This window comes from Piliocolobus tephrosceles, chromosome 7 (assembly GCF_002776525.5).
Source record: "Piliocolobus tephrosceles isolate RC106 chromosome 7, ASM277652v3, whole genome shotgun sequence".
NCBI lineage: Eukaryota > Metazoa > Chordata > Mammalia > Primates > Cercopithecidae > Piliocolobus > Piliocolobus tephrosceles.
In genome coordinates, this window is record NC_045440.1 from 147,287,015 (window position 1) to 147,315,001 (window position 27,987).

General features: G+C 66.0%; 1 protein-coding gene across 9 annotated transcripts in view; it reads right to left on the minus strand.

The window, feature by feature from the left end:
• Nucleotides 1–3,276: 3,276 nt before the first annotated feature.
• Nucleotides 3,277–27,987, minus strand: part of PLEC (plectin) — a 61,689-nt gene continuing 36,978 nt past the window's right edge. For 5 of the 9 annotated variants that reach the window (XM_026449697.2, XM_026449700.1, XM_026449701.1 and 2 more), the window contains 31 exons: nucleotides 26,234–26,295; nucleotides 25,755–25,844; nucleotides 24,763–24,840; nucleotides 24,578–24,670; nucleotides 23,447–23,613; nucleotides 22,805–22,920; nucleotides 22,618–22,724; nucleotides 22,407–22,526; nucleotides 22,232–22,327; nucleotides 21,933–22,060; nucleotides 21,615–21,708; nucleotides 20,830–20,984; nucleotides 20,426–20,744; nucleotides 20,267–20,344; nucleotides 20,033–20,194; nucleotides 19,764–19,868; nucleotides 19,564–19,659; nucleotides 19,166–19,291; nucleotides 18,193–18,345; nucleotides 17,953–18,107; nucleotides 17,744–17,870; nucleotides 17,454–17,637; nucleotides 17,222–17,379; nucleotides 16,912–17,090; nucleotides 16,006–16,144; nucleotides 15,562–15,918; nucleotides 15,404–15,487; nucleotides 15,132–15,236; nucleotides 14,943–15,041; nucleotides 10,666–14,046; nucleotides 4,339–10,557 (listed from right to left, as the gene is read on the minus strand). In XM_026449697.2, coding sequence (XP_026305482.1) covers nucleotides 4,339–10,557; nucleotides 10,666–14,046; nucleotides 14,943–15,041; nucleotides 15,132–15,236; nucleotides 15,404–15,487; nucleotides 15,562–15,918; nucleotides 16,006–16,144; nucleotides 16,912–17,090; nucleotides 17,222–17,379; nucleotides 17,454–17,637; nucleotides 17,744–17,870; nucleotides 17,953–18,107; nucleotides 18,193–18,345; nucleotides 19,166–19,291; nucleotides 19,564–19,659; nucleotides 19,764–19,868; nucleotides 20,033–20,194; nucleotides 20,267–20,344; nucleotides 20,426–20,744; nucleotides 20,830–20,984; nucleotides 21,615–21,708; nucleotides 21,933–22,060; nucleotides 22,232–22,327; nucleotides 22,407–22,526; nucleotides 22,618–22,724; nucleotides 22,805–22,920; nucleotides 23,447–23,613; nucleotides 24,578–24,670; nucleotides 24,763–24,840; nucleotides 25,755–25,844; nucleotides 26,234–26,295 — 13,532 coding nt within the window. Of the gene's footprint in view, nucleotides 10,558–10,665; nucleotides 14,047–14,942; nucleotides 15,042–15,131; nucleotides 15,237–15,403; nucleotides 15,488–15,561; nucleotides 15,919–16,005; nucleotides 16,145–16,911; nucleotides 17,091–17,221; nucleotides 17,380–17,453; nucleotides 17,638–17,743; nucleotides 17,871–17,952; nucleotides 18,108–18,192; nucleotides 18,346–19,165; nucleotides 19,292–19,563; nucleotides 19,660–19,763; nucleotides 19,869–20,032; nucleotides 20,195–20,266; nucleotides 20,345–20,425; nucleotides 20,745–20,829; nucleotides 20,985–21,132; nucleotides 21,570–21,614; nucleotides 21,709–21,932; nucleotides 22,061–22,231; nucleotides 22,328–22,406; nucleotides 22,527–22,617; nucleotides 22,725–22,804; nucleotides 22,921–23,446; nucleotides 23,614–24,577; nucleotides 24,671–24,762; nucleotides 24,841–25,754; nucleotides 25,845–26,233; nucleotides 26,296–26,957; nucleotides 27,233–27,987 lie in introns of those variants that run through there. The other 4 variants (XM_026449699.2, XM_026449695.1, XM_026449694.1 and 1 more) reach the window with 4 other exon arrangements.

The window sequence follows — 27,987 nt, forward strand, 5'->3', positions numbered from 1 at the left end:
ACCATCTTCCCACTTAATTTGCTGGTCAGGTCCCTACAAGAGCTGGGTGGACTGTGGGGGATGGTGACTGAGCCACAGCATCCCCCGTCAGCGCCGACTCCAGCCGCTGTGCGGTCTGTGGTCTTTCCTGGAGCAGACTTACAGCCTCACGTGGTGTTCTGTGGCTCCTGGCTGGGCAAAGGGCTCTCCACTGCACCAGGAAGAGGTCAGGGCCGTTCCCACTCACACGGGGTGGACAGCGGCGCGCAGACATGCAGACACACAGACAACTGACCAGAGCACAAACACAAGTCCGCTTACTGACAGCATCGCACCCACCGGGCCTGGCAAACGGGAAGTAGCGGGCGCTCGGAACGTCCCGTTAGGACACGGGCACTCCAGGGCAGGAGACAGGCTGAGCCAAGATTCAGGGACTGGTCATGTCATGGGCGGGCGCTCGGAACGTCCTGTTAGGACACGGGCACTCCAGGGCAGGAGAGAGGCTGAGCCAAGATTCAGGGACTGGTCACGTCATGAAGGTTTTAGGAGTCCAGAGATCTGGGCATGTTAGGACGTCCTGTTCAAGGTCAAGAACAAGCTTTGAGCCTTGCATTTCCTACCACCAGGAAAAAGCTGGCAGATGGCAGGCCTCTGGGTTCTGGACACAGCACGATGATGCCAGACACGGCACGATGCCAGACCCAGCAGGATACCACACATGGCACAATGCCAGAAACGGCACGATACCATACACAGCATGATGCCAGACACGGCACGATACCACACACGACACGATACCAAATATGGATCTCCATCGGTTGGCACAGAGGCTTCTCGTTTTGAGTGGGGCCCAGGAAAAGGAAGGGAAGCGCAGTTGGTGAGGCTGTGGAACAAAGTCCTGCCACTCAGGTCCCGCGAGCTAACAGCTCTTGTACGGGGAGTACCTGCCGCAGGTGGGGAAGGATGAGTCAAGGGGTCTCCGGCAAGGCTCAAAAGAGCTGCAGCACAGGCCCTAAGTGTTGAAGCAAGGAGGTCCCGACTGCAACAGAGAACTGCAGACTGTTCAGAGAAGTTTCTGGGGATGGTGTAGCCACAGCTCCCACCAGAAGCCAGTGCCACAGGACCCACCCAGGCTGAGGTCAGCGGCACAGTGAGGATCAGGGTAAGGAGCAGTGCACAGCCGGGCACCAGCCATGAGAGCCAGAGGGCTGCACGGGCAGGTGGCCCAGCTTCCAGCTTGCCTGCTGGTCAGGCCACAGCCTTGGGGGTCCCTGTGACTGCGTGGGGGTCAAGCCCGGCCTGCTTCATGGCGGTTGGGTTCGTGGTGGTGGGACCACTCCCCTCAGGCTGGCCCTGGAGTCAGGGGTGGGGGCAATCCCTGGCCTCTCATGAGGAGAGAAGAGCAGCTCACGGTAAGGACACACGTGGACAGGGCCGGGGAAGGGCTTGGCTGGCCGGTCAGGGCCTGAGAAGGGCAAGGCTGGAAGACAGACTGGGGAATGGAACTGCCAGGTGGACACCGGCGTGGGGACTTGTGGGTGTTCACCAGGGGCACCGGCTGCAGAGCAGGCACCAAGCCACCCACAAGCCAATGACGCGGCCGACGAAGCAGCGTGGGTGCGCCCACAAGGCTCCCGCCTGGAGCAATGGAGGAGCAGACGGAGCCGAGCACCCGACGACAAGCCCGGCTCCTCTCGGCAGCAGCACACCCTATCCTCTGGCAATAAAGACCACCAGGGACCCTGGACACAAAACCAGCCAGAGACCAACCGGTCATGGGAGGTAAACTCAGCCCTGGAGGCCCCTTCCCCTTGGAAAGACAACAGCTGGTATTCCAGGCACGGACCCGCCTTTCCAGCCCACGGTGCCTCTGTGTCTGCCCTGGGAGACCGGCTCCTGTGTAACGGCCCCCAGGGCCCGACTGCTTCCGGCAAAGGGGTGCAGGGGGAGTGGGAGCACAGGCGCTGCAGAGCTCAGCGTTGGTGAGCTTCTTGGAAAGAGCTGCTGCCACTGTACTGACACCAACCCTCTGGGACTGTGGTGGCCCTGTCCTCAGTGGCCCCAGAGGACCACATGGGTCTGGGGACCAAGGGGTAGAGGCAGGTGTGGCCGCCCACTCACCAGCTCCCAGTGACCCACTGACAACGTGTGCTTCCTTTCCCTGTAACTCTAAGCTGTGAGCGCTCAGAGGTCCTAAAACCCAGCTACCTGGGACTGAGTGAGGCGCTGCCCCGCTCGATGGCTGTGGGTCACCTGGCTGGGGCCGCTCCTGTTCCAGCGGACCAGCAGGCAGAGCACCCACCACTGGGCCGGGGCAGGGAGGATAGAGCCCTGCAAGAGCGAGAAGACCAGGACTCGGACTCCAGGGTGAGGGCCTGGGTCCCACCAGCAGAAGAGAGGTGAAGCCTGGGCACGGTGGCTCACGCCTGTAATCCCAGCACTTTGGGAGGCCCAGGCAGGGAGGATCACTTGAGGCCAGGAGTTTGAGACCAGCCTGGCCCACATGGTGAAACCCCGTCTCTACTATAAATACAAAAATTAGCTGGGCGCACACCTGTAGTCCCAGCTACTTGGGAGGCTGAGGCAGTAGAATCATTTGAACACAGGAGGAGGAGGCTGCAGTGAGCCGAGATCACAACACCGCACTCTAGCCCGGGTGACAGAGCAAGATTGCCTGAAAAAAAAAAAACCAGGAGTTATCGGCTGAGCCTGGGCCAGCGGCTGCTGCAGGCTAGGGTTGGCCCCACTTCCCTCCTCCCCTAAGTCTTCCCAGAAACTGCCAACAATTGGAAGCCTGGAGAAGCCCATCCAGGTGGATATCCGGAGCGTGATGGGCATGGGGCCGAGAGACATGGCGGACTGTCGTGGAGGCACTGCCTGTGGCCTCTCCTCTGGAGGGCTGCCCGGCCAGCAGGAACCAACTGACCCGGGGCCATGTAGCACTTCCCCAGAGGCCAGGGGGCCACAGCCAGTGACTGATATGGGAACATGCTAGACCCCACCTCATAGCCCCTCATAGTGCAGGGGTGGGGCTGGGGGACCGGTCAGCACCTGACCAGCAGCAGGCCCCAGCAGGCCCGGCCTCAGTGTGGCCACCACCCTGCCCTACACTGCACCCTCTGCCCAGGGTCTCTCGGCCACCCTCCTGCTGGCACCTGGTCTCTGTTGCACACAGACATCTGTCCCTGGCAGGCCATAGTGGCTGAGCTCAGAGCCTGGCGCCCGGGGCTGCAATGGCCACCCTGTCCCTGACACACGCCTGACCCCAAGACAAAAACACAAAGCAGGAGGCACAGGAAGGTTGGAATTGCTTTTATTGGGGGCGGATGCCACAAGGCCCCGCCCACGGTCAGGTTAGTGTTCTGCCCTTGCAGAGGCGCCAGCAGCCTGACACCTCCACCTGCCACCCGCCCAGGGTTAGTGGAACATGCAAAGCTCGGAAGGTGGAGGCAGGGGTGGTCGCTGCTGAGGCCAGGGCTGGGTGGAACAGGAGGGTCAGCACAGAGCCTGGCCGGCGTCCCTGGGCCCAAAGAGGGCTGGGGCTCCCTGGGAGAGAGATGGGCAGGCGGCACCCCAGGGTGGGTCCACAAGCTGAAGGGGCCCCTGGACCCACCAGGAGGACAGGTCTGCAGCTCCCAGCCATGCCAGCTGGAACGTCCGTCTCCCCACCGGGTCTGGGTCCTCAGGGCCTGGGGTTAGAGGCCGACATGGAAGGCACTTACTAGGGGAACCGAGGCTGGAGGCTGACGCCGGAGGCCAGAGGTCTCAGGAGTGAGTGTGGGGGGTGAGCTGGAAAGCACAGATCAGACAGCACTGTGGGGGCTGGGCCCGAGGGCCTCGTCTTCCCATGGGGAAGGGGTTTCTCTGGGTAGACTGGGAGAGAGGCTGACTGGGGCTCCCCATCCCCAGCAAGGCCTACCGTGCAGGCCAGTGCTAGAAACACCAGGGCAGAAACGCCGGCCCAGGGCTCCAGCCCTGAGAGGCTGACGGCCCTCTACTGACGGGGCTGAGCCCAGCTGCCCTGTGCAGCTAGGACGGGCAGGCGGGCAACCCTGGGGACAGGAGGGTGGGCTGGGGCCCAGCGTGGGACCCTCCAAGGCACCTGGCTGTGTGAGTGGCAGGTAGAAGGGAGTGGGGAGACCCGAGGGGGTGAGGCGGCCAGCAGGGCTGGGCCAGCCCTGTCCCCCAAGATACAGGCTGTCTGGACAGCAGATATATATTAATATATTAGTCTAGTCTTTTTGGTTAAACTTTAGGCACCACTTGGGAGGAAGACACCTTTAAGCGTTGAAAACGGCCCCAGCGCCTCGGTGGGAGCCGGGCTGGGCCGCATGCAGAGCAGGGTGGGCGCAGGCAGGCTCAGGCCACGGCAGACTCAGGGCCCCCCACAGAGGCCGAGGACCCTGAGGCGTAGCGGCGGCCGTAGCCCGAGGAGGAGTAGGACGACGAAGAGAAGGTCATGGAGAAGCCAGAGCCAGTGGCGTCAAAGCTGCCGCGGCGGGAGCCGGCCCGGGAGCCGGTGCGGGAGCCAGTGCGGGAGCCTGTGGTGGAGCCGGAGCCGCTGACGCTGTAGGGGCTGTAGTAGCCCTTGCTGGACTGCGCGGCAGCCTCCAGCAGCCGCAGCCCTGTGCCCTCCTCCACCATGCTGCGGTCCAGCGCGTCCTTGTAGGAGATCTTGAGCTTGGTCTTAGGGCAGGTGAGGTACTTGGAGTAGGCGCCCACGTCACGCAGCTTCTGTGCAGTGCGGGCATCCACCGTGCCACGCTGCAGGGCCTCGTCCAAGGGCACGCGGCCCGGCGTGTCGGGCTCAATCAGGCCACCGGTCAGGTACTGCACCTCCAGGAAGCGCTGGCCGGCCTCGTAGTAGAGCCAGCCCTTCTTCAGGGCCTGGGCGGCCGACATCTTGGTCTTGGTGCGTGGGTCCTCAAAGCCGCAGAAGGCCTTCTGGGCCAGGTTGATGCGGTCCACCATGATCTTGTCCACCAGGCCCTTGTTGACAGCGTCGGTGACGGGGAAGCGTTCGCCGGTGCTGGGGTCGATGATGCCCCCAGTGCAGGCCTGCGCCTCTAGCAGTCGCTGCCCTGTGATGTTATCCACCAGGTTGCGGTGCATGGCCTCGGTGATGGACACCTTCTCCAGCGTCTCCGTGTCCAGGATGCCAGCCACGGGGCCCGTCTCCTCAGTGGGGTCTGACCAGGAGGCCAGCTGGGTCCTGGAGACGGCGGGGCTGACGGGGTAGGAGGAGGAGGATCCCACGGAGGAGGAACGGGACCGGAAGCCGCTGGCATTGCCCGAGAGCATGTCGGCGAACTCGGTGATGGAGAGCGTGCCGGCGCGGTACTGGTCCAGCGCCGAGCGGTCGATGAGGTTCTTGGCGATGGCGTCGTCAATGTCGTACTGGCGGCCGGAGCGGCGGTCGATGATCATGGACTTAACCACGCCGTCCGAGGAGGAGATGGTGATCTCCTCCCACTCGCACTCCTGCTCCGACAGCTCCAGGTACGTCTGGTGGTCGATGAGGCCCTTGCGGTAGGCCTCGTACACGGACATCTCCTTGCCCGTCTCGGGGTCCACGATGACCACTCGGCGCTTGCGCACGGAGGACTTGGAGGACGTCTTCCGCTCCCGCTTCTTCTCCTTCAGCGGCAGGAGGCACAGGCCCGTCTGGGGGTCGGTGATGCAACGCTCCATCAGCTGCAGGTAGGTGAGGTTCTCCTCCGTGTTGGGGTCAAAGAAGCCCTTGGTGTCGTCCGAGGGGTCGGTCAGGATCTCGTTCATCTCCTCGTCGAAGAGGCCGCGCTTGTAGGCCACCTCCACGGGCAGCCGGTGGCTCTCCTCGGGGTCGATGATGCCGCCCGTGGCGATCTGGGCCTCCAGCAGGCGGATGCCGTGGTCCTTCAGGATCAGGCCCTTCTTCATGGCCTGGAAGAGGGAGATGAGCTTCCCAGAGTAGGGGTCCTTGTACCCGGTGACGGCGCGCTCGGCCGACAGCAGCTTGTCCTTGAACTCGGGGCCCACAATGCCCATACGCACAGCCTCCTCCACCGTCAGCTTCAGACCCTTGATGGGGTCGATGACGTACCCGGTGGCCGCCTGCGCCTCTAGGAGCTCAAAGGCCGTGCCGGGGCGGATGATGCCCTTCTTCATGGCCTGGTACACCGAGAGCCGTTCCTTGGTGGCGTCCACGAAGACGCCAGCGATGCAGCTGGTACCTTCCAGGAACTTCTGTAAGTTCTTGGTGACCTCCTCGATAGAGGTCAGGCCCTCCCGCAGCTGCAGCGCCGTGGCCTCGTCCATGACCTGCGAGCGCACCAGCTCCTCCACGGTGATCTGCTTCCGCAGGCCACGGAAGGTCAGCTTGCGAGCGTCCGACAGCGGCAGGAGCAGCTGGCCGGTGCCATCGTCACGGCGACACCGTCTAAGCAGCTGCGTGTAGCTGAGGCGCTCGTCGGTGGACGGGTCCACGTAGCTGCGCACCTCGCTGGGCTCGGACAGCTGGTCGTGCGTGTCCTTGTTGAGGTAGCCGCGCTGGTAAGCCACCTCCAGCGGAAGGTGGAAGCCCAGGCGGGGGTCCACGATGCCGCCGGTGGCCAGCTGGGCATCCAGCAGCCGCAGGGCCTCCTCAGTAGGGATCAGCTCCTTCTTCATGGCCTGGAAGAGCGAGATGGTCTGCTCAGTGTAGGGGTCGCGGTAGCCGGTGACCGCCCGCTCAGCTGAGAGCAGGCGGTCGTGCAGCTCGGGCCCCACCAGGCCCTTCCGCACAGCCTCATCCACAGTCAGCCGCTGCCCCTTCACGGGATCCAGCAGGAAGCCCGTGGCTGCCTGTGCCTCCAGCAGCAGGCGGGCCACCTCGGCACTCAGCAGCCCTTTCTTGAGGGCCTGGTAGATACTCAGCGTCTGCCTGGAGCCGGGCAAGTAGACGCCGGCCACGCAGCCCGTGCCATAGAGATAGTGCCAGGCAGACTCCGCCTCGAGGGCCTCACGGAGGCTCCTGGTGCCCTCCCGGAGCAGGTTGTAGGTCTCGAGGGAGATGATCCGAGCCTCGTAGAGGTCCTCAGCCGTGAGGCGGCGGCGCACGTAGTCGTAGGAGGCCAGTCCCTGCTGGCGGATGATCTCTGTCTTCTCAATGATCTCAATGATGATGATGATCATGCGTTCCTTGGTCACCCGGCCGGCCTGAAAGTCAGCCATCAGCTGGGCCCGCTGCTCCTCAGGGATCAGGTCCGACTGCATCACCTCCCACAGGGACATGGTGGAGCCGCCGTGGCTGCCGCCGCCGGGAATGTCAATCTGCGTCTCTTCAAATGCCCTTCGTGTCTCCTCCTCAGTGTACACCTGTGTGGTCTCCACCACCTCAGCCTTCTCCGCCCCTTTCAATGGCAGGAGGCGCAGGCCCGTCTCAGGGTCCTCCACGCAGCGCTCCAGCAGCTGCCTATAGGTGAGGTTCTCGTGCGTGTTGGGGTCGAAGAAGCCCTTGGTGTCGTCGCTGGGGTCCGCCAAGACGCGGTTCATCTCCTCGTTGAAGTAGCCACGCTGGTAGGCCACGTCCACGGGCACGCGGTGGCTGTGCACAGGGTCGATGATGCCGCCCGTGGCGATCTGGGCCTCCAGCAGGCGGATGCCGTGCTGCCGGAGGACCAAACCCTTCTGCATGGCCTGGAAGAGGGAGATGGTGCTGCCTGAGTAGGGGTCTCTGTAGCCGGTGACGGCCTTCTCGGCCGACAGCAGCTGCTCATGAAGCTCGGGGCCCACCACGCCTGCCTTCACGGCCTCGTGGACATACAGGCGCTGGTTCCGCACGGGGTCCACCAGGAAGCCAGTGGCCGCCTGCGCCTCCAGCAGGAGCGCAGCTGTGCTGGGTCTCAGCAGGCCCCGGCGCATGGCCTCATAGATGGACACCTTCTCCTTGGTGTCCTCCAGGTAGATGCCAGCGAGGCAGCCACTGCCCTGCAGCAGCGTCCGCACGGAGCCCAGCTCCGAAAGGTCCTTGACCGTCGTCTTGCCGTCCTTGAGCTGTTCAAACTGGGCTCTGCTGAGGACCCTGGAAGCCAGGAGCTCGCTGGCTGGCACAGGGGCACGGAGGCCGCTGAAGGACAGCCTCTCCTGCCGCAGGGTCTCCACCTCCTCCACGATGGTGATGAGGATCTTGATAACTTTCTCCACAGTGACCTTGCCAGTGCGGAACTGACGCAACAGCTCCTGCCGCTGCTCCGCAGTGAAGTACTCAGAGCTGATGAGCTCCCACACCGTCACCGTCCTGCCCTTGAAGCCGCCCACGGGGACATCAACCGGGGTCTTCTCGAAGGTCTCACGGGCCTGCAGCTCTGAGTAGAGCTCCTCCTGCCGGGCCCGAGCAGCCTTCTCTGAGAGCGGCAGCAGGCTCAGCCCGGTCAGCTGGTCGGGCCGGCACCGCTGCTGGAGCTCGCTGTAGGTGACCGGCTCCCCTGTGCTGGGGTCACAGTAGGCCTTGGCGTCGGCCCTTGGTGCTGACAGGGCCCTGCTGGTCTCCTCGTCCAGGAAGCCTCGGGCGCAGGCAACATCCAGGGGCACACGGTGGCTCTTGCTGGGGTCCACGACGCCGCCCGTGGACAGCTGGGCGTCCAACAGGCGCAGGCCCTGCTCCCGGGGAATGAGGCCCTTCTTCAGGGCCTGGAACAGCGAGACACTCTGCCCCGTGTAGGGGTCCCTGTACCCCGTCACAGCCTTCTCGGCTGACAGCAGCTTCTCATGAAACTCGGGGCCCACCAGGCCGGCGCGCACTGCCTCGTCCACGGTCAGCCGGGCGCTGGTGGAGGGGTCGATGACGTGCCCGGTGCCGGCCTGGGCTTCCAACAGGGCCACAGCCACATCAGACGGCAGCAGGTCTTTCTTCAGGGCGTCGTAGATGCTCAGCTTCTGCCCTGCCTCCTCCAGCCATACGCCTGCGATGACGTTGGCACCCCGGAGGGCCCGCCGCACAGCGTCCACCTCAGCCACCTCTCGCACAGAGCGCTCACCTTGCTGCAGCTGGCGGTAGAGCTCGCGGTCGATGACCCTGCTCTCCAGCAGCTCGGCGGCTGGCACCAGGCTGCGCAGGCCCTCGAAGCAGAGCTGGCCCTTCTGTTCCTGCTCCTCCACTACCGTGATGATGATCTTGATGATCTTCTCCACCGTGATCCGGCCCGTGCGGAACTGCCGCAGCAGGTCCCGCCGCTGCTCTGCCGTGAAGTATTCCGAGTTGATGATCTCCCATATGGTCACCGTCTTGCCTTGGAACTTGCCGAACGGCGCGGACACGGTGGCCTTCTCAAAGACGTCCCGGGCCTCGGAGTCGGTGTAGACCAGCTCCCTGCCTTTGGCAGCCTTATCTGTGAGTGGTAGAAGGCGCAGGCCTGTCTCGGGGTCCTCCACGCAGCGCTCCAGCAGCTGCAGGTACGTGAGGTTCTCGTGCGTGTTGGGGTCGAAGAAGCCCTTGGTGTCATCGCTGGGGTCCGCCAGGACGCGGTTCATCTCCTCGTCAAAGTAGCCGCGCCGGTAGGCCACGTCCACGGGCACGCGATGGCTGTGCACGGGGTCAATGATGCCGCCCGTGGCGATCTGGGCCTCCAGCAGGCGGATGCCGTGCTCCCGGACGATGAGGTCCTTCTGCATGGCTTGGAAGAGGGAGATCTGCTGCCCGGTGTAGGGGTCCTTGTAGCCAGTGACGGCGCGCTCGGCCGACAGCAGCTTGTGGTGCAGCTCGGGGCCCACCACACCCTCCTTCACAGCCTCATTGACAGTCAGCCGTCGGTTCCGCACCGGGTCCAGCAGGAAGCCTGAGGCTGCCTGAGCCTCCAGCAGGATGAGGGCGGTGCCAGGGCTCAGCAGCTGCCTCTGCAGGGCGGTGTACACACTCAGCTTCTCATTGGTGGGCTTCAGCAACAGCCCTGCGATACTGCTGTGGCCCTGCAGGTAGTGGCGTACATCTTCCCGCCGTGCAAGCTCGTCCACTGTGGTGTGGCCCTGCGCCAGCCGCTGCAGCTCCTCCGCACTCAGGATGCCGGCCTCCTGCAGCCTCTGGGCTGGCACCTTCTGCCGCAGGCCATCGAAGCTGTACTCCGGCTCTGCCTCTGTCGCAGGGCCATCGAGTGCATCCCGGCCGTTGGGCAGGGTCTTTGTGGCGGCCACCTGAGAGGCAGTGACCTCCTCTGAGTGCGCAAGTGCGGCCCGGTGCTCCTCCTCCAGGCGCTGCAGCTGCTCACGCAACCTCTGGTTCTCCTCAGCCAGCAGCTCCTCCTGCTGCCGCCGCTGCTGCTCCAGCTGCTGCAGCTCCTCCTGCTTGCGCCGCACGCCCTCCTCGGCCTCATGCTGCCGCCGCCGGGCCTCCTCCATGCTGGCCACCAGCCGCTGCCGTTCCTGCTCCATCTGTTGCTGCTGCCGCTGCTGCTCCTCACGCAGCTTCTGTGCCTTGGCCACCTCGTCCTGGAAGAGCTGCTCCAGCTTGGCCTTCTCCTGCTCGATGAAGCGCTCCCGCTGTAGCAGGCTGTCCTTCTCAGAGAGGAAGCTCTGCTGCAGGGCCTGCGTCTCCTGCAGCAGTTGCTCCTGCTGCACCGTCTGCATCTGCAGAAGAAGAGGGTGTGATCAGGGACCGCCGGCCCAGGAGCACCCACCACCCACCGAAGCAGATCCCCAGGCCCACCCGCCCGTCGCATGGAGAGGGGGCGGTACCTCCTCAGACTTGAGCTGCAGCAGTTTGGCCTCCTGTTGGAGCTTCTCCTTCTCACGCTCCAGCTCAGCAATGGCCTCCCGCAGGCGCTCAGCATCGTGGTCACTCTGCTGTCGCTGGATCTCCAGTGTCTGCACCAGCGTCACCTTCTCCTGCGTGGCAAGCTCTGTGCGGTGCAGCTTCTCACCGATCTCCTCCGCCTGCTTCCGGAAGCGCTGGGCGTCCTCCTCAGCGCGGGCCTGGGCCCGGCTCATCTCAGCCATACGCAACTTGAGGCGCTCAGCCTCAGCGCTCATCTCCAGCTGCCGCTGCCGCTCGGCCTCCAGTGTCCGCTGGAAGCCCTGCGTCTCCTCCGCCAGCTGCTGCGCCATCTGCTCCTTATCCTCCTGCAGCCGCCGCGCCTGCTCCTGTGCAAGCTCCTTCTGCTGCTGCAGCAGCTCTGCCTCAGCCTTGAGTCGCGTAGCCTCCTGCACTGCCTGCATCTTCTCCTTGAGCATCTTCTCTGCCAAGGCTCGCTGCTGTGCCAGGTCCTCCTCCGCCAGCTGCCGTAGCCGCGCAGCCTCCTGGGCTGCCACGCTCAGCCGCGCGGCCTCCTCCGCCACCTGCTTCATTTTCTCAGCCTCCTCCTGCAGGAAGCGCTGCGTATTGTCCTTGTCGCGCAAGATGAGTGTACGGTTCTCGGCCTCGATGCGTGCCTTGAGCTTGCTCAGCTCCTCCATTTGCACGCGCACTGAGAAGAGCTCCTCCTCCACCTGGCTACGCTGGCGTGCGGCCTCCGTGGCCTCCGCCTTCAGCCGCTGCAGCTCCTCGTCCAGCAGGTTCTTCTGGTGGTCGGTCTCCTCCAGCTGCAACCGCAGTGTGGTCAACTCCTGCTCCACCTGCGCCTTCTGCCGCAGCGTCTGTTCGGCGAACTTCTTATGCTTCTCCATCTCTGCGTCAGCTGCCTGCTTCTGCCGCAGGGCCGCCTGCTCTGCCTGTGCCCGTCGCGCTGCCTCTTCCTCGGCTTCCTTGCGCAGCTTCTCTGCAGCCGCCTGCGCCTGAGCCCGGGCCTGTGCCTGCTCCTCTGCTGACTGCTTCAGCCGCTCGGCCTCTTCCACCTGCCGCCGGGACTGTGCCGCCTCACGCTCCGCCTGCACCCGGGCCTCCTCCGCCTCCTCAGCCGCCCGCCGGGCGGCGTCTGCCTCGCTGCGTAGCCGGTCCAACACGCTCTGCTCCTGCTGCAGCGTCTGCTGCAGCTCCTGCTCCTTCTGCTGCACCGCGAAGGCGTGCGCCTTCTCTTCTGCCTGCAGCCGCTTCTGGGCAGCCTCCTGGGCCAGCTGCAGCTGCCGCGCCGACTCCTGCTCTGCTCGCTCCCGCAGGCGCCGCGCCTCCTCCACCTTGGCTTTCAGTCGCTCAACTTCCTCCAGTGCCGCCTTCCGCTGCCGCGCAGCCTCTTCCTCGGCCGCCAGGCTCTTCTGCACGCGCTCCTCAGCCTCACGGCGCCGCTGCTCCTCCTCTGCCGCCAGCTGCCGCTGCCTGGCAGCCTCCAGCTCGGCCTGCTCCTTGCTGCGCAGTGTGTCCTCCGCATTGCTGCGGATACGCCCCAGCTCCAGCTCCAGCTCCGCCTTGCCAGCGGCCGCCTTCTCGAAGCTCGCCTTCAGCGCCAGGATCTCCTCCTCCACCTGCCGCCGCTGCCGCAGCGTGTCCTCCACCAGCCCCTTCTGCCGCTCCAGCTCGCTGTCCGACGCCTTGCGCAGCTGGGCCAGGCGCTCCTCAATGTCCGCCTTGTGTTGCGCCGCCTGCTCCTCCAGCCGCCGCCGCTGGAAGGCCTCGTCCTCCGCCAGCCGCCGCAGGCGCTCATTCTCTGCCTCCTTCTCCTTGAGCGCGATCTCTGCCTCCGTCTTGAGCCGCGTGGCCTCGCTGATGGCGGCCAGCTTCTCCGCGAGCACCCGCTCTGCCTCGGCCCGCTGCCGTGCTGCGTCTTCCTCGGCCAGCTGCCGCTGCCGCTTGGCCTCTTCCGCCAGGGCACGCAGGCGGGCGGCCTCCTCGGCCAGCTCGCGGAACCGGCCGGCCTCGGCCTCCAGCCTCTGCTTGGACTTCTCGCTGGTGGAACGTGACTCCTCCTCGGCCCTCGCCTTGCTGGCCAGCAGCACCTCCATTTCGGCCCGCACCTTGGCCAGCTCGGCTTCCAGCTCCTGGCGTTTCTGCGTGGCCGCAGCCGCCTCACGCTGCAGCCGGGCCAGCTCCTCCTCCAGCAGCTGCCGCTGCTGCTCCCCCTGCTCCGTCTCGGCCCGCAGCCGGATCAACTCCTGCTCTGCGGCCAGGCGCTGCTGCGCGGTGCCTTCCGCCAGCTGCCGCTGCTTCTCCAGCTCTTGTTCAGCCAGCTCCCGCTGCCGCACGGCCTGCTCCTCCGCCTTGCCGCGCCGCCGTGCCTCGCGCTCCGCCTCCTCCTTCTGCTTCTCGGCCTCAGCCTGCGCCAGGCTCTTCTGCTGCGCCACCTCCTCCGCCTGCAGCCGCAGCCGTAGCGCCTCGTTGGCCTTGAGCTGCCAGCGCTCCAGCTCCCGCTCTGCCTCCTCACGCGCGCGCTCGGCCTCAGCCTGCTGCTGTGCCCGCCGCTCAGCCTCCTCCCGCAGCTGTGCCACCGCCACGTGTTCCTCCTGCAGGGAGCGCTCCAGCTGCGCCGTCTTCTCCGCGAAGGAGGCGCGCTTGCTCTGCAGCTCCACCTCTGCACTGCGCTGCGCCGTCTCCAGGGCCACCTGTACCTGCCGTGCCCGCTCCACCTCCGCCTGCCGCAGCCGCCGCTCCGCCTCCTCCGCCTGCAGCCGCAGCTCCTCCAGGGCCTGCAGGGCCCGCTGCTTCTCGCGCGCTGCCTCGGCCTCGGCCTTCACGCGCAGGGCCAGCTCCGCCTCCGCTTGCCGCTTACGCTGGCTCTCGTCCTGCACCTGCCTCCGCAAGCGCTCGGCCTCCTCCTGTGCCTGCCGCTTTTGTGCCTCCGCCTCCTCCGCCCGTGCACGCAGGGCCTGCAGCTCCCCCTCGGCCCCGCCACGCTGGCGCTCAGTGGCCTCCAGCTGCAGGCGCACCACACGGATCTCCTCCTCAATGCGCAGCCGGCTGCGCTCCGCTGCCTCTGCCTGCCGGGCCTTGGCCTGGATCTCTGCCTCCGAGCTCTGCCGCAGCTGCTGCAGCTCCTCCTGAATGCTGCGCTTCTGCTGCTGCGCATCCACTGCCGCCTCCTCCCGCCGCACCACCTCCTCCTGCATGCGCTGCTGCAGCTCCTTCGCCTCCCGCTCCGCCTGTGCCTTTGCCTGGGCGTGCGCCTCGGCCAGCTGCCGCTGCTTCTCCAGCGCAGCCTCCACCTCGGCCAGCCGCTCGCGTTCCTCTGCCCGCTGCTGCTCAGCCAACCTCTGCGGCCACAGCAGAGAGAAGAAGAGAAGCAGAGAGTGTGAACACAGGCAGGCACCAGCGCTCACAGGGCACGCACCGGCACAGTTCACTAAGACAGCGCGGAGCAGGGGTCAGGGAAGACAGAGGCCCCAGCCCGGCGGAGGAGACAGCGTGCACCCGCCCAGGGCACTCGGGCAGCGATCGCAGCCGGCCCCACTGTGCTCACCAGCCTGGGGAAGGAGGCCCAGGCGTCCTCCCCGCTTCCCGCAGACAGGCGACGGAGACAGACGGACAGGGAGAGAGAGAGCAAAGCAGGAGCTCGGAACCTGCGAGCCACGCCCAGCACGCAGCCCTGCCTGAGCTCTGCTGGACACCAGGGGGCCTGGCTCCCACCACTGGACCCCTCTCCCCAACCAGGGTGGGAAGCCTGGGTGGGGCAGGGTGAGGCGAGGCGGCCAGCGTGGAGACAGCAGTGCAGACCCGAGCCAGCTCGGAAGAGGATTCAGGGCCACGCAGAAAGTAAGGAGAAGCCAACAGGTGGGTGGCTTGGAAGACCCCTCCCTAGCCCCACAACCCAACACCCCCGACTTCTGGCAGCAAAGGGTTGAGCGGAGAGGCCAACGCAGAACGCCAAGGTAGAGCACACAGGAGGCCGCTGGGCTGCAGAGGGGACGCTCACGAGGGAGGAGAGGTGGCGCCAGCCACTGTGGGGGAGCAGTGTAGCCGTGCCAGGCCAGGGGGCAGGCCACAGGTGGGGCAGGCTGAGCTGGGGGCAGAGGGTGCTGGCAGCACCAGCAGGGAGAGTGGGGAGTGCCTCAGGCAGCTCCTGGCCTCAGGCAGCTCCTCTGGCTGCGTGTGGGCCGCAACAGGTGGTGAGATAGACCCCTCCGCCCAGCCTCTGCCCAATGGGCTGTACCTCCTCCTCCTCCATGCGACGCAGAGTCTCGCTGATGAACTTGATGTACTGGCTCGTGAGTGTGGTCAGCTCACTGTAGCGTGTACGCAGGTCCACATACTGTGAAGTACAGCCAGGGTTAGCCCTGCAGGAGCCACAACTCAAGAGGCCCGCCAGCTCCTCGTCCAGCTAGGTTCAGCCCCGCCCTACCTCCTGGATGACACTCTCTGACCCGGACTGGACCTTGGGCTTCTTGGCCGGGGAGGCCACCGGCTCAAGCTGCGCCTTATATGTGACCAGCTGGAGTTCGTAGTCCTGTGGGAATGCACTGTGATCAGCCACCAGCTCTGCCCTCTGGTGACCCCTGCCCAGCCCCCAAACCCTCACACAGGCTTTCCCTGGCATGGCCCAGGCTCAGGGAAAGCCCGCTGCCCTGGCAACAGTCCTAGACTTGGGGCCTGGCGCAGGCGGCGGGGTCTTACCTTGATGGCGTTGATGTACTGTTTCGCAAACCTCTGGCACTCCTCGACCTTCTCGCCATGGCGCTCGATCTCCTCCACAAGGGCCTGGGGGACGGTGCAGTTAGAGCAGCGGCCGCAGGACATGCCCAGCCACCCCGTCCCCACTGACCCAGGCCCACCTTCTCCTGCCGCAGCTGCTCCCGCACAGCCTGGCTGTTGGCCAGCGGCACGGCCTGGATCTGCTCCTGCCGCTGCCTGGCGTCCTGCAGCCAGGCGCCCAAGGGGTCTGCGCTCTCGCGGTAGTAACGCAGCTGGCGGCCCAGTTGCTCAAGCTCACGCTGCCGCACGTCGGTCTGGGCCAACACAGCCTGCCAGCGCTCAAGCAGCTGGGCGACCCGCTCCCGCCAGCGCTCCACTTCCACGTCCCGCTCCCCGTGCCGCTGCTGGAGTCGCTCCCCCACCTCCTGCGCCCCCCGCAGCTCATCCCGCAGGGCGTCGAACACGGGCTGCTGTGCCTCAGCCTGTGACCGCAGCTTCTGTTGGGGACAGGAGGGGCATGTGCAGTTTCAGCTGGGCCCGCTGTATCCCCACCCCACCATGAGGTCCAAGCCCCGAAACAGTACCTTCAGAGAGGCCTTGGTGGCCTCGAGCTCCGGGAGGGTGGCCGGCACGGCCTGGGCCTCTTTAAGCTGCTCCTCGTGGGCCCTGAGCACCTCCTCGGCTCCCTGCGTGCTGTGGATCACCAGGCTGATGGTCTTGAGCCTGGTGGGAAAGCACGACTCAGGGCCAGGACATGGGGCTCGAGCAACAGCCCAAGGGGATGGAACCCGAGCCACAGCGACCCAAGGTGCTGCCTGCCAAGCCCAGACCCAACCCTGGGGGGTCGGCTGACCCTGTGGTCACAGGCTTGCTTCAGGGAGAACAGACTTGGGGAGAAGGAGGCTGGGAGCCTCTGCAACTCAAGGACACTCAGGCCCCAGCCTGAAGAGGGAAGAGGGGGTGTGCCAGCCAGGAACGGCAGACCCCAAGGCCGTGAAACAGGAAGAGCCCACTAGTTCTCAGCCCTTGCAGCCCAAGACCAGGTAAAGGTGACACTAGGGTGGAAATGGCACCCCGTGGCAGACAGTGGCGGCCCTATCACTGTGTCGGTTTTGTGAAGAGTAGATAGGGGGTGGACATGTGGTTTGCAACACAGGAAGAGACTATGACATAACCCATTGGAAATAAATGCCAGAGGCCGTTAAGTCCAGGCCAGGAACAGGACAGACAAGGCAGGGTGCGGAATTCCTTACTATACCGCTGAAAGTGGATCCACAGCCTTCCCACCTCACTCAGCAGCCACCACCCAGCTCCACTCTCTCTTCCCCACACCCAAATCTCATCACCAGGAAGTCCCCCGGCCAGCACTGTAGAAGAACATGCAGCCCCGAACTCTTCTCACCACCTCTGTGGCCGCCACCCCAGCCTGGGCCTCCCACCTCCTGGCCAGCACCTCCTAGCCCACCTCGCCTGTGGCCAGGTGCACTCACTTCTCCAGGTAAATGGCAGACAGGCTGCGGACTTGCTCCAGCTTGCCCAGCGTCAGCTCCAGCTCCGAGCGCAGCGTGGGGGCCGCAGGTGATGGCTCTGGCAGGGCCAGGACCTTCTCGGCCTCGGCGGAGAGCCGGGCGACCCCTTTACCCAGTCCCTCCACCTCCGCCTGCGCCTTCTGCAAAGACGGAGTGGGAATGTACTTAGCACCAGGCGCAGCACACAGTGCCCCTTGAGGGCCGAAGGAGGGAGGGTGGGAAGAGAGATGGGGAGAGGGATGGGACTGGACAGGGTGGGGACAACCCCTGCCTGCTGCTCAGCGATGCGCTGCGCACACTCCCGGGCCGGCTCTTTGTCCAGCGGCAGCCGCAGGCGGTGCACGGTGCGCGTCTCACAGGCCTCCAGCTGCAGCCGGATGTCTTTGAGCTCGGAGATGCAGCGCTGGCAGCGAGACTCTTCCTGTGCACCTGGGGAACACATCCGGGTCACTCCACTGCCCACCTCACACCAGCCCAACCGCCCCAGCCCTGCCATGCCCTACCCTGCTCCAGGCTCTGCAGTAGCTGCTGGTAGTGGTGGCTGCAGGAGCCGTACTCGCGCTCGGCCATCAGCCGGTCCTCGGGCCCAAAGCCGCCTGCGTCCTGGCTGTCCCTCAGGAAGGCCTGGTAGTGCAACTCCAGGCTGTGCAGGGCTTGGCGCTGCTCCTCTGGCTTCAGGGTGCGGAACTGGGGGAAGCACGTGGGGCTAAGTGCCGGGCGAGGCGGTTGTGCCCTGCAGAATGCCCCTCCTCTCCTCCCACCCAGAGAGCCCCCGGCTGGGGGACAGGTGTACCGTGGCCAGGGACCAGGAGCGGATGAGCTGCACGTCACGGCGAAGGCTCTGCCAGGCCAGAAGGCTCTTCATGTCCACGTGCAACTGATGCCACAGCGTGACCAGGGCCTGGTGCTGGGCCTCCAGCCTGGCAGGTCAGGGCTATAAGTCAGCATCATCAGCGTCCCACCCGCCGTCCACCCCCCACCTGCTGAGCCCCTGCCATCCACCTGGTGACAGCCTCCTGGGCCTCCTGGTTGGGCGGGGTCACCAGGAAGCACACAGAGGGCACGGCGGCCTCGCTGCCGGAGCTGCTGAGCACCTTCCAGTGGGACGGCTGTGCAGGGCCCACCAGCTGGCACTCGTCACCCTTGTGCACGGTTACCTGGAACGGGCAGAGGTGGTGAGGACACAGCCATGCTGTGCCCTGCCTGGCCACGCCCCCCGGTGGAGCCTGGGCCTGCCCTCACCTCCACCTGCTTATAGTCGCACACGGCCAGCAGGGGCAGGCGGCTCCGCATGGGGTGGGCTGGGTGGCGGGGCTTCAGCTGCACGATGGCCTTGGCCCGCTTGGCCAGGCCTGAGAGGTGTCCCTTGTACTCGTTCAGCTGTTCCTTTTCGTCCTGTGGGGGAGGAGCAGCATCCAGACAAGGGCCATGGAGACCCGCAGGCCTGCCCCAGGCACCCCCAGACTCTGGACCAGGCCTGTGGGGTCCTCCTGATGCTCCCGGGGTGGCGGCACTTGAAAGCAGGAGGTGTAGCTGGGACGGGCCCCGGGGGTTGGCCCCAAGCAGACCCATGCGCCCTCGCTCCTTCCCAACCCAGATAGGGCACCCTCCTCTCACCCCAGCTCACCACCATGTCCTCAGCTACGCTCTGGCCCCTACAGTGCCCTCACCCCTTGCCCCTCCCCTGCAGGCTGCAGAAGGTCACTACCTCCTCCCACCCCACCCCTCCGCAGGGGCCAGGCTGCAGGACGTACCTGGGAGCTGCCGGCTCTCCCCCCGCCCAGCCCTGCCGACCTCAGGCCATTCCAGCCTCCAGTCCCTCTTCCCTGTCACTCCTCACTGTGCCCCCACCCTCCTGGGTGATCCCACTCCTGCCCCCAGAGCACGAAGCCCAGCTCCACTCTGCCCACTCCAGATCTCAGGCCAAACAGCTGCTGCCCCTCCTACAGTACAAGGGCTGGCAACAGCTGCTGACCTCAGGCTTCTACTAGCTCTGTGGCTGTGGAGATGGGGGTGGCCCGACTCAGACAGGATGCCTCTTGGCTCCCCACACCCTGCCTCATTTCCCCGTCAGCTGACCTCTACACCCCCCATGGTGCCTCCCAACCCCTGCTGGCCCCTCCAGTTGCCCCCCCCACCAGTCTCCAGGGTATCCATGCAGCTCAGACTCCAGGCCAGTCTCTCCTGACATGCCCCTGCACACCCCTTCCCTCACCTGGGCATCCTGCAGCAGGTCCTCCAGCCGGGTGACGGTGGCGGAGCGATCACAGCTGTACTTCCTACGCAGCGCCTCCTGCAGCTTCTGCAACTGCCCCTCGGCCTCCCGCACGTCTGAGAAGAACTGGGGCAGCGGGAGGGGGTCACGCCGGGCTACCTGGGACCAGAGCCCTAGCCCACAGCTCTCCCAGGGCAGGCCCAAGACGGGGGCACTGAGGAAGGAGTGGCAAAGCCCCCAGGAGGCCTGGGGAGCATCCCTGGCTAAGGCCCTGGTCAGGCTGCGGGTAGCAGCTGGCAACAGATAGAAGGGTTCCTGACTGGAGCTGCTGAGGGGGTCCAGGGGCTCCTCCAAGGCTGCCGCTGAGCCACAGTGGGGAGGGGAGCTCCAGTTCTCACCTGAAAGTAGGCAGCGTTCTCCTTCAGGTGTGCCTCGATGCAGCAGCACAGCTGCAGCATCCAGCTCCACTGCGTCTGCAGGGCCGCCTGGAAAGACTACAGGGCAGCAGGTCCTTGTCAGTCCCACCTGGGGCCCAGCATGGCCCCCTCTGCAGCCCCGCCCCGGCCCAGGGGGCCCTGGGTGGCTCCCTCAGCCCCACCTCCACCGTGGGCCGGGCCGGGTGGTCCTCCCGCAGCAGCCGGTCCCCGGCACTCTGGAGCTCCTTGATCTTCTTCTCCTTCAGCTCCAGCTCCCGCATCAGGGCCTGGCACCAGGGCAAAGGGTCTCAGGGCTGGCCGGCCACACCCAGCTTTGCCAGGCTCCCAGCAAACTCGACCCAGGGCCCCCACTGGTCTCTGACTACAGGGGACAGCCAGGGCACAGCAGGGAGGGGGCTGTGGGGTTCAAGGGCGCTGGGCCACCCCTCACCGAGTAGCTCTCCTTCTTGGCGGTCATGTTGGTGTTGCGGTCGCTCCAGTCGAAGCCCACCTCCTCCTCCTCCTTCTCGTTTAGCCACATTAGCTCCTTAGTGGCGGCTGCCACAAAGCTGTGCAAGCTCTCCAGGGACCTAAGGCGGGCCTTGGAGGAGTTCTGTGGGCAGGAGGGTGCGTGTCAGCAGGCCGCAGACTACCCACCTCCCCCAGCTGGCCCTACCCCACTCACCAGCAGCTTGGCGTACTGCAGGTCCAGCCGACCCAGGCAGTCACGGTAGGCACCCCGGGTGGCGGGGGAGAGCTGGCCCTGCAACAGATGAGATGGTGAGGCCTGCAGTGGCTGGGCCCAGCCCACCCCCTCCGCTGCCCATCGCTCAGTGCCACCCACCTCATCACTCCGCGCCCGCTCAATCTTGGCCCGGAATTCTTCGATGGACTGGTGCAGGCCTCGGTGGCTGCCCAGCTGCGCCTCCACGCTGGGCAGGTCCACACCCCACTCAGCACCATCCACACGGTGCTGGTTCTCCTCTACCCACGCCAGCAGGTCCTGCAGGTAGCGCAGAGTGGAGTCCTCCAGCTCCGGGCGCCTCTGCACACTCTGCAGAGTCGCCTGGGTCACCTGGGTTGCAGGGGCCGCCACGCCTGCCTTCAGCCGGAGGTTGTACTCGGTGCGGATGGCTACCAGGCGCTCGTGCAGACGGTACACCCTGGGGCAGCAGAGGACTCAGGTAGGTGTTGGCAGGCCTGGGGCTGTGTGGACCTGGGCAACAGGCAGGGCAGGGCGGGGCCCACCTGCGGTACATCTGCTCGCCCTGCGGGTGCCGTCCATCCTTGAGGGTCTGCACGTCATTGAACAGCAGCCGGATCATGCTATCCGCTTTGTCCAGGTCCCGTTCCACCTCCCCTGCCCGCTGCGGCACTTTGCCCGCGGCCAGCAGCCGGACATCCTGCAAGGTCGTTGTCGTGACTCGGAACACAGCCGATCCCCCTCTGACCTCACAGGGGCCCCGGCCAAGACGGCCGCCCTCACCCGCTTCCTCGGCCTCAGTGGGCCCCTGCCCCCATCCCCATCCTCCCCCTTCCCTCCCTGCCCACCTCACGCATCTTCCTGCCGGCCTTCTGGGGGGTTTGGGACCAAGACCAGAGAGATTCTGCCCGGTCCAGGAACCCGTACCCCCATGACCACGTCCGTGGGGTCCTGGGCCTCATCCTCCGTCACCCACCCCAGGTAACTCCTCCTGTAACGCTGTGTGGCCCTGTCCTCCGGAGCAAGCAGCGTGGGTTGGGCCCTCCCTTCACCCCTCCCCTAACAGTAAACCGCTGTAGGGGAGGGGGCCTGGCGGGGGCAAGGCAGTCACCCTGGGTTCTGCCTGGTGACCAGAAACCAACTCTGCCCAAAGCAGGCTGTGAGAGTTGGCTGTGAGAGTTGGCTGCAGAGGGAGGAGCTCAGGCCTGGACTCCCCACCGCATGCCCCGCCCCTGCCCCTGCCCTAGGAGCCCAGGCAGACAGCCCCCTCCTGGCTTTCCGGCTGCAGGGCGGGGCAGGCTCCTCTGGCTGCCTGCCCCACACCCCTTACCGACTGCAGCAGGGTGTCGGCCTGGTTCAGCTGCTCCTCACACAGCCCCGCCTCCATCTGCAGCTTGGTCACGATGCGCTGAAGACACTCCAGCCTGTGGCAGAAGCACGGGGAAGGGGCCGCGTTGGCCGGGTCCGGCACAGCCCTGGCCACAGACTGTAGCTCGCCTCCTGCTCTGGCCTCCCTGCCTGTGGCCCACTGTCCTAAGGCCAGTGGGAGCTCGGGTTCCCCCACCGGGGGCGGGGCGGGCGGGGGTTTCCTCCCCAGGCAGTGACTCACCCTCGGGTGGTTCCCCTGCCACCACAGGGCCCCACCCACCTCTCAAACTCGCTGCGGAGCTGCTTCTCCCGCTCCAGGATGGCCACGTGTAGCTTGCCCCACTCTTTCTCCACGTCCAGCGGGTGGTAGCCGGGGGGCACCTTGAGCTGGCCTGCTTGCACCGCTCCCTGTGGACAGGGGCCAAGCTCAGCCCCTATATGCAGGGGGCAGGGGATGGGGCGCTGGGCCCTCAGACCCCAGCCCACCAGACCCGGGACAGCCCTGGTCCCAAAGGCAGGGCCAGGTGGGGCTCTGGAAGAGCCTTTAGGACACCACCCCCCTCCGGTGGTCCCACTCACCTCCAAGGATTGGTAGATGCCCTTGGAGCGGTTCTTGTCGGCCTCCTTGGCTGGAAGCTCCATCTCCTTAAACTTCAAGAACTGAGACCACAGGATCTGCCGGGGATGAGGGTGTCGGCAACCATGCCCGGCCCTCAGGGCAGGCCCAGGACCCCACCCCACACGGCAGGCCCACCTCGATCTCCTCGAAGCTGGAGGGGAACCTGCGTTCCTCGAAGGCAGCGGTGTGGTGTCGTATCCACTGCAGCAGCAGCAGCACCAGCTCCCGGTACTCCTGCCAGCGCAGCTGCAGCTCCTGCGGGCAGGCACAGGCAGGCACGGATGGCTGTCAGGGGCCATCGGGGTGTCCAGGCCCAAGCCCCCTGCCCTCCAGGCCCCCCACTCACGTTGGCCCTCACCCCGTCCTGCACGTCTGGCACACGGGGCATGGCGTCATACAGCGACGAGACGTAGGTGATGATGGACTTCTCGTCGGGCTGAGGGACATCCACATCTGCAGGGAAGAGCAGCTCAGCGGGGGCTCTGGGGCAGGCAGCAGGGGAAGGGGCAGGGAGGAGGGCCACGCAGACGCACCCTCGGGGTCCAGGAGCCGTGTCACTCCCAGGTCCCGCTCCGCCACAGAGAAAGCCTGGTCCAGGTTCTCCAGGTTGGTCTGCCGGTACACCTTGTTCATGTCGATGAGCATGGGCCTGGGACAAGCAGGTGGCTGGTCAGGTGGGTGGGACAAGACCAGCGGCCACACCACACAGGCGGGTGCACAGGCTTGCTCCTCACACATCCCAGCAGCCATGGACCCCGCCCCACACTCACCCTGAAAGGTACGCTGCCACACGGGCAGAGCTGAAAGCGCCCTGCCAGCCCCATGCCCAGGAGCCAGGGCACGGCAAGAGGACTGTGCAGAGTGGAGAGTGCCAGGCAGCGCTCCCTGCAGCCACCCTGCCCACCAGGCCCCTCTGGAGGTGTCCATAGCGGGCACATGCTCCTGGCTGTGAGGACCAGCAGCCTGCAGGCCCTCCAGCCTCGAGGAAGCGGTGGTGCTTCTGAAGGGCACTAGGGTAGGGTCGGGCCCTGAACTCCACCACCTCGAGGCGGCCAGCTGGCACTCATCTCTGTTCCTCCTGCCCTCCTCCCTGCCCCGACGTGTCTGAAGTTGCCTAGCGGAGGCACGGTGGGGGTGCCCCCAGCCCCCAGCCCGCTGCCCCCGGGGCCATGTACTTGTGCCGGTGGATGATGGCATTGAAGAGACGGCCGTCTCTCCAGCTGGAGGTGAAGTTGTCACATCGCAGGCCCTGGTACCCTTCCACCATGCGCTGTGACCACAGCAGCAGCTTCTCCTTGGCCGTCATATCCTCTGACTGCCCGCTCACCTGGATGTCCGAGATCTGCCCACAGCGCACAGGAGGCCACAGCTCAGCCACGGGTGTCAGGACTGCCCTGTGCCCACAGCCACATGCACAGGGGCAGGGGCAGCTCGGCACCCAGGGGAGTGCATGGGGCCACCAAGCTAGCCAGGGCAGCACTGGGCTCCAGAGCCTTTCCCTGTTGGGAAGCTGCTGGGACTGGCCATGCCTGGGGGCCACAAGTCCAGCCACTCCAGCTGGTGGCATCTACCACCACGCAGCTCAGAACCCCCAACCCTCACTGCCACCACACAGCAGGTGCCCACTCCCCTAACTGGGGAGGGCTAGGCTGCACCCTGCACCTCCAAGGGCTGGGATGGAGCACAGTGGAAGGACAGTGGGCATAAGAGGAGCCCATAAGTATGCCCCTAAACCTGGCCCAGAACCCCCAGGCCTGGAAAAGGCTGGGGGTCAAGCTCCATCCCTGGTTTCGGGCTGGCAGGTGGGGCCTCTGGCAGCCTGGCTTTGCACTCAGTGGCATGCTCAGGCCAGGTTCTGCCCACCCACCCCTAGCTGCCTGTCGTCCTGCCAGCCTGTGTGACTCAGCTGCCGTGCCAGCACCAGGCTCTGCCTGCTCAGCTCTCAGATTTGTGGTTTCCTGTGCAGCCAGGACAAGCAGCGGGTGACTCAGCCTGCGCTGCTGCAGAAGCCTCCCCAGGGCAGGCACTGGGGCCTGCATTCCTCCATAGGGAGGCTCCAGGCCCTGCCCAGCCGGGGCCAGAGGGCACGGATAGGTGGCCTCAGAGAGAGGCCTGTACCCTCAGGCCACAGATCCAGCCCAGGGCTGTGGCTGGCAGGAAGGCACCCAGGCGCCACCATACCTATGGTGCCAGCCACCTCCTGGGCCACACCCCAGCCAGAAAGCGGATCAGCCCGCCAGCCGAGGAGCCCAGGCTACTCCGCAAACTCCCGCAGGGGGTGGGGGTCCTGGGGGCAGCCGTTCTACCTGGAAGTGCAGAATGATTGTCCAGATGAGGCCAAGGGTCAGCTTGGGGTTGCCGTCGGCGATGTCGTCATTCCTGATGTTCACCAGCTTCACCTGTGAGCGAGGGGCTCTCGGTCACGGCCCACAGGGCAGGGCTGGCTTAGTGAGGGGCTGGGTGGGGCCCAGGGCCAGGTAGGCAGCCTTACCTGGCGGTGCCGGAGGTAGTCCAGGGCGATCTGGACGTTCTGCAGCTTGTGGAAGCGCATTCTCCCCTTCTCCCGGGGCTGCGGGGAGGACCGGTCAGCACCCACAGTGCAGTGCAGCTCCCAGGCCCCACCCTCAACACCCCCTGAGCACCGCAGTGACCGAGCCAAGGGTCTTCCCCAGGGGGCAGCAGCCCCTCTCATCCCAGGTTCACCCTCCCCCGCAGGGAAAGGGAGGCCACCGGCCCAGGGGCCAGGCCAGGCCCCTCAGGGCTCGGGAAGTCCAGCGATCCAGGCTGAGGGAAGGAAGGAAGGGGTGGGAGGAGACAACAGCCAGGAAGCCTCATGTGGAGGGCAGTGGCACTAAGGGGGGGTCCTTCTGCCCGGCGGCGGCAGCCACAGCAGCTGCTGGTGGATCCCAGGCCAGCTCTGGGCAGCACGGTGGACAGGCAGCTTGACACCCAACCACCTGCCCGCCCAAGAGCCAGGCAGGGGTCGGCCGATGGGCCGCCAGCCCCCAGAAAGCTGGGCTCCATAGTCGTGGGGAGCTCCCGTGCCGCTGCGGCCAGCAGGCACAGCCACTCACCAGGCGTGAGCTCCTGCTTACGTCCCGCTCCCTCGGCTGCCCAGCCAGAGCAGGGCAAAGGGTAAAGGGCAGAGGTCAAGGTTCAGAGTCCAAGCAGCAGAGAAACCAAAGCAGAGCAGAGCATGAGGTTACTGTGTCAGGGGCCCGATGTGGAGGGCAGCAAGGCCCAGAGCGGCCGAGGTCCGAGGGTTGCGGCCACTCCCAGGCCAGGCCCTCGACTGTGATGCCCAGCAGCCTGGGCAGGAGGCACTGCCAGGGGTGAGGCCAGGCTGCCCCCAGGGAGACGGCAGGAAGGGCTAAGCTGGATTCTGAGTAGAGTGGGCGGCCGGAGAGGCCCCAAGGAGGGAAGGTAGGCAGAGGTCTCCAGGTGGGGGCAGGCGGGGCCCGGAGGGGGCAGGGGCACACGTACCAGGCTATCCCCCGAGAGGACTTCCAGCAGGGAGATGAGGTTGTGGCCATCGCGGAGGTCTTCATACAAGTCACTGATGTGCCTCTGGGCCTGTGGGGACCGCAGCGGCTGAGGTGGCCAGTCCCCCAGAGCCACCAACAGTCCCTGGGAGGCTGATCCACCGAGTGGGTGCCAGTACCAGAGGGAAGGAGGCGGGGGCTGAGTCCCCCAGGAGCCCATGGAACACCCCTGCCCCGCGGAGGCACCTACCTCTGCCCTCCAGTGCTGCAAGGAGAGACCAGGAGAAACCAGAAGGAAGAGGAGGAAGAGAAAGACAGGAGCAGGCGTAGGGAAGAAAAAGGACAGAAAATAACAGGTTTCAGAGATGAAAGGTGAGTGCGCAGGCAGCATGGGGACAGCCTTAGGCGGTGGGGGCCACCCTCCCTCGGCGGCTCCCGCAGCCTTGGCCCCTGTGACACGCACGAGCATGCACCACCAACCTTGATGAGGTGCTTGTTGACCCACTTGGTGAAGGTTTTCTTCTGCACACGATCCCGCTCATCTGAGGGAGACAAGACCGGTTTACCTGGGGCCTGGGAGAAGCCCCGGAGGCCATCCAGTGACCACCATGCAGACACGGCAGCCTGGCTGGCCAGGTCCCGCCTGGGGAGCCCCAAAGCCTCCCTCAGATCACACACTGAGACCCAGGCGCCCTCACCCGCAGCCCAGCCAGGACAGCAGAGACCCAGGTGCCAGGGGCCCAGGCGCCGCCAGGTGCAGCACCCCACCCGGCTCTTCCCCAGAGGAAATGGGAGGGTCCTGGACCGCACCCTGAGCCCAGGGCACACATGTCCTGTCCTGCACTCCCGCCGCCCCCTACAGACTGAGACCCAAGCAGGGGTGTGGCAGAGCCAGAGCCAGGGCCAGGGCCCACTGGGGTGTTAGAAGGGAAGCTGTGTGTGCTGCTGACAGAGCAGTGAACCTTCCCCAGAGCGCAGAGTTCCTCACCCGTCCAGGCCTGACACCTGATGCTCAGAGGCCCCCCATCAGCCTCGTGGGCTCCTGTTGGCCCACTCTGTGTTGGGGGGGGATGGCTGGCCCCCGACCCCCATCTCCAAGACCAGCCCCCCACCCGGTGCCAAGGCTTCCTGCCACAGGATGTGGGCCTTCCTCCCACAGGGGCCCGCCCTGCCTGGCGGGGGTGCCCAAGGGGAGCCCTGCTACCTTTCTTGCCCTCAGAGGCCCTGAGCACAGCCAGGTACAGGTTGTCCTCCGAGCTGGTTCTCTTTCGGCCCAGGCCCTCGGGCGCCGGCACGCGGAGCTGGTTCTGAGACATGCTACCCCCACACCTTCGTCGCCCAGACCCTCAGCCTCAGCACAGTGCTCCGGGCAGCCCCGCGTGGCACACAGGCAGCTGAAGGCTGGCGGCCCCACGAGACGCTCACTCGGAACAGGGGCACAGGCTCAGCTCAGAGCCCCAGTCGATGTGGCCACTCCCTGCCTGCTGTACTCCCCGCCCCTAAGGCCCCACCCCGCCCAGGCAGCCAGGGAGGGGAGTGTCCCGGCGGGAAGGAGCAAGGAGCCCCCCTCCCCACAGACACGCCCTCAGCCCGCCAGAGACCGGAAACTGGGGTTTCCTCACCCATCCTGCCCAATGCAGTCCCCGAGGGGGACCTGGGGACACAGGGGGAGCTGGCACTTCACTGCACACCAGACGATGCCAGGACCACAAAGGAACACAGGCCATCCCCACGGCCACCCAGAAGGACCCCCCAACAGACTGAAGGGCTCCCCCAATGGGAGGGGCTCTGAGGCCACGCCTCTCTTTGGAGCTCCCTCCAGGCCCGGGCCAGGCCCTACTTCAGCCTCTGCCCACCCACCCTGCCGCGGCGGACTCGGGAAGCCGCTGACACCTGGCTAGGGGAGGGGGCCTGCTGCCCGTCAGCTCTTGCAGCACCCCAATCACACCTCCTCACAGACCTGCATGAAGCGGGGAGCACCCCCTACCCCATGGTGCTTGCCCTGCCCCAGGGCAGGCCAGGCTACTGCTCCGGGGCCAGTGGGGTCCCACGCCAGGCCTAGCCCCTTCCAAGCTGCCCATCTGGCACATCCTGGAGCAGCGCCCACCTGCAGAGCCCACCCTGGCCCAGGCAGACACCTTAGGCCGGAGGCTCAAGGGCTGACTCATGGAGGCTGGGCCCCGTGGGGGGATGGAGCATCAGGAAGCCCCGGGGGGGGGGGGGGGGGGGGGGGG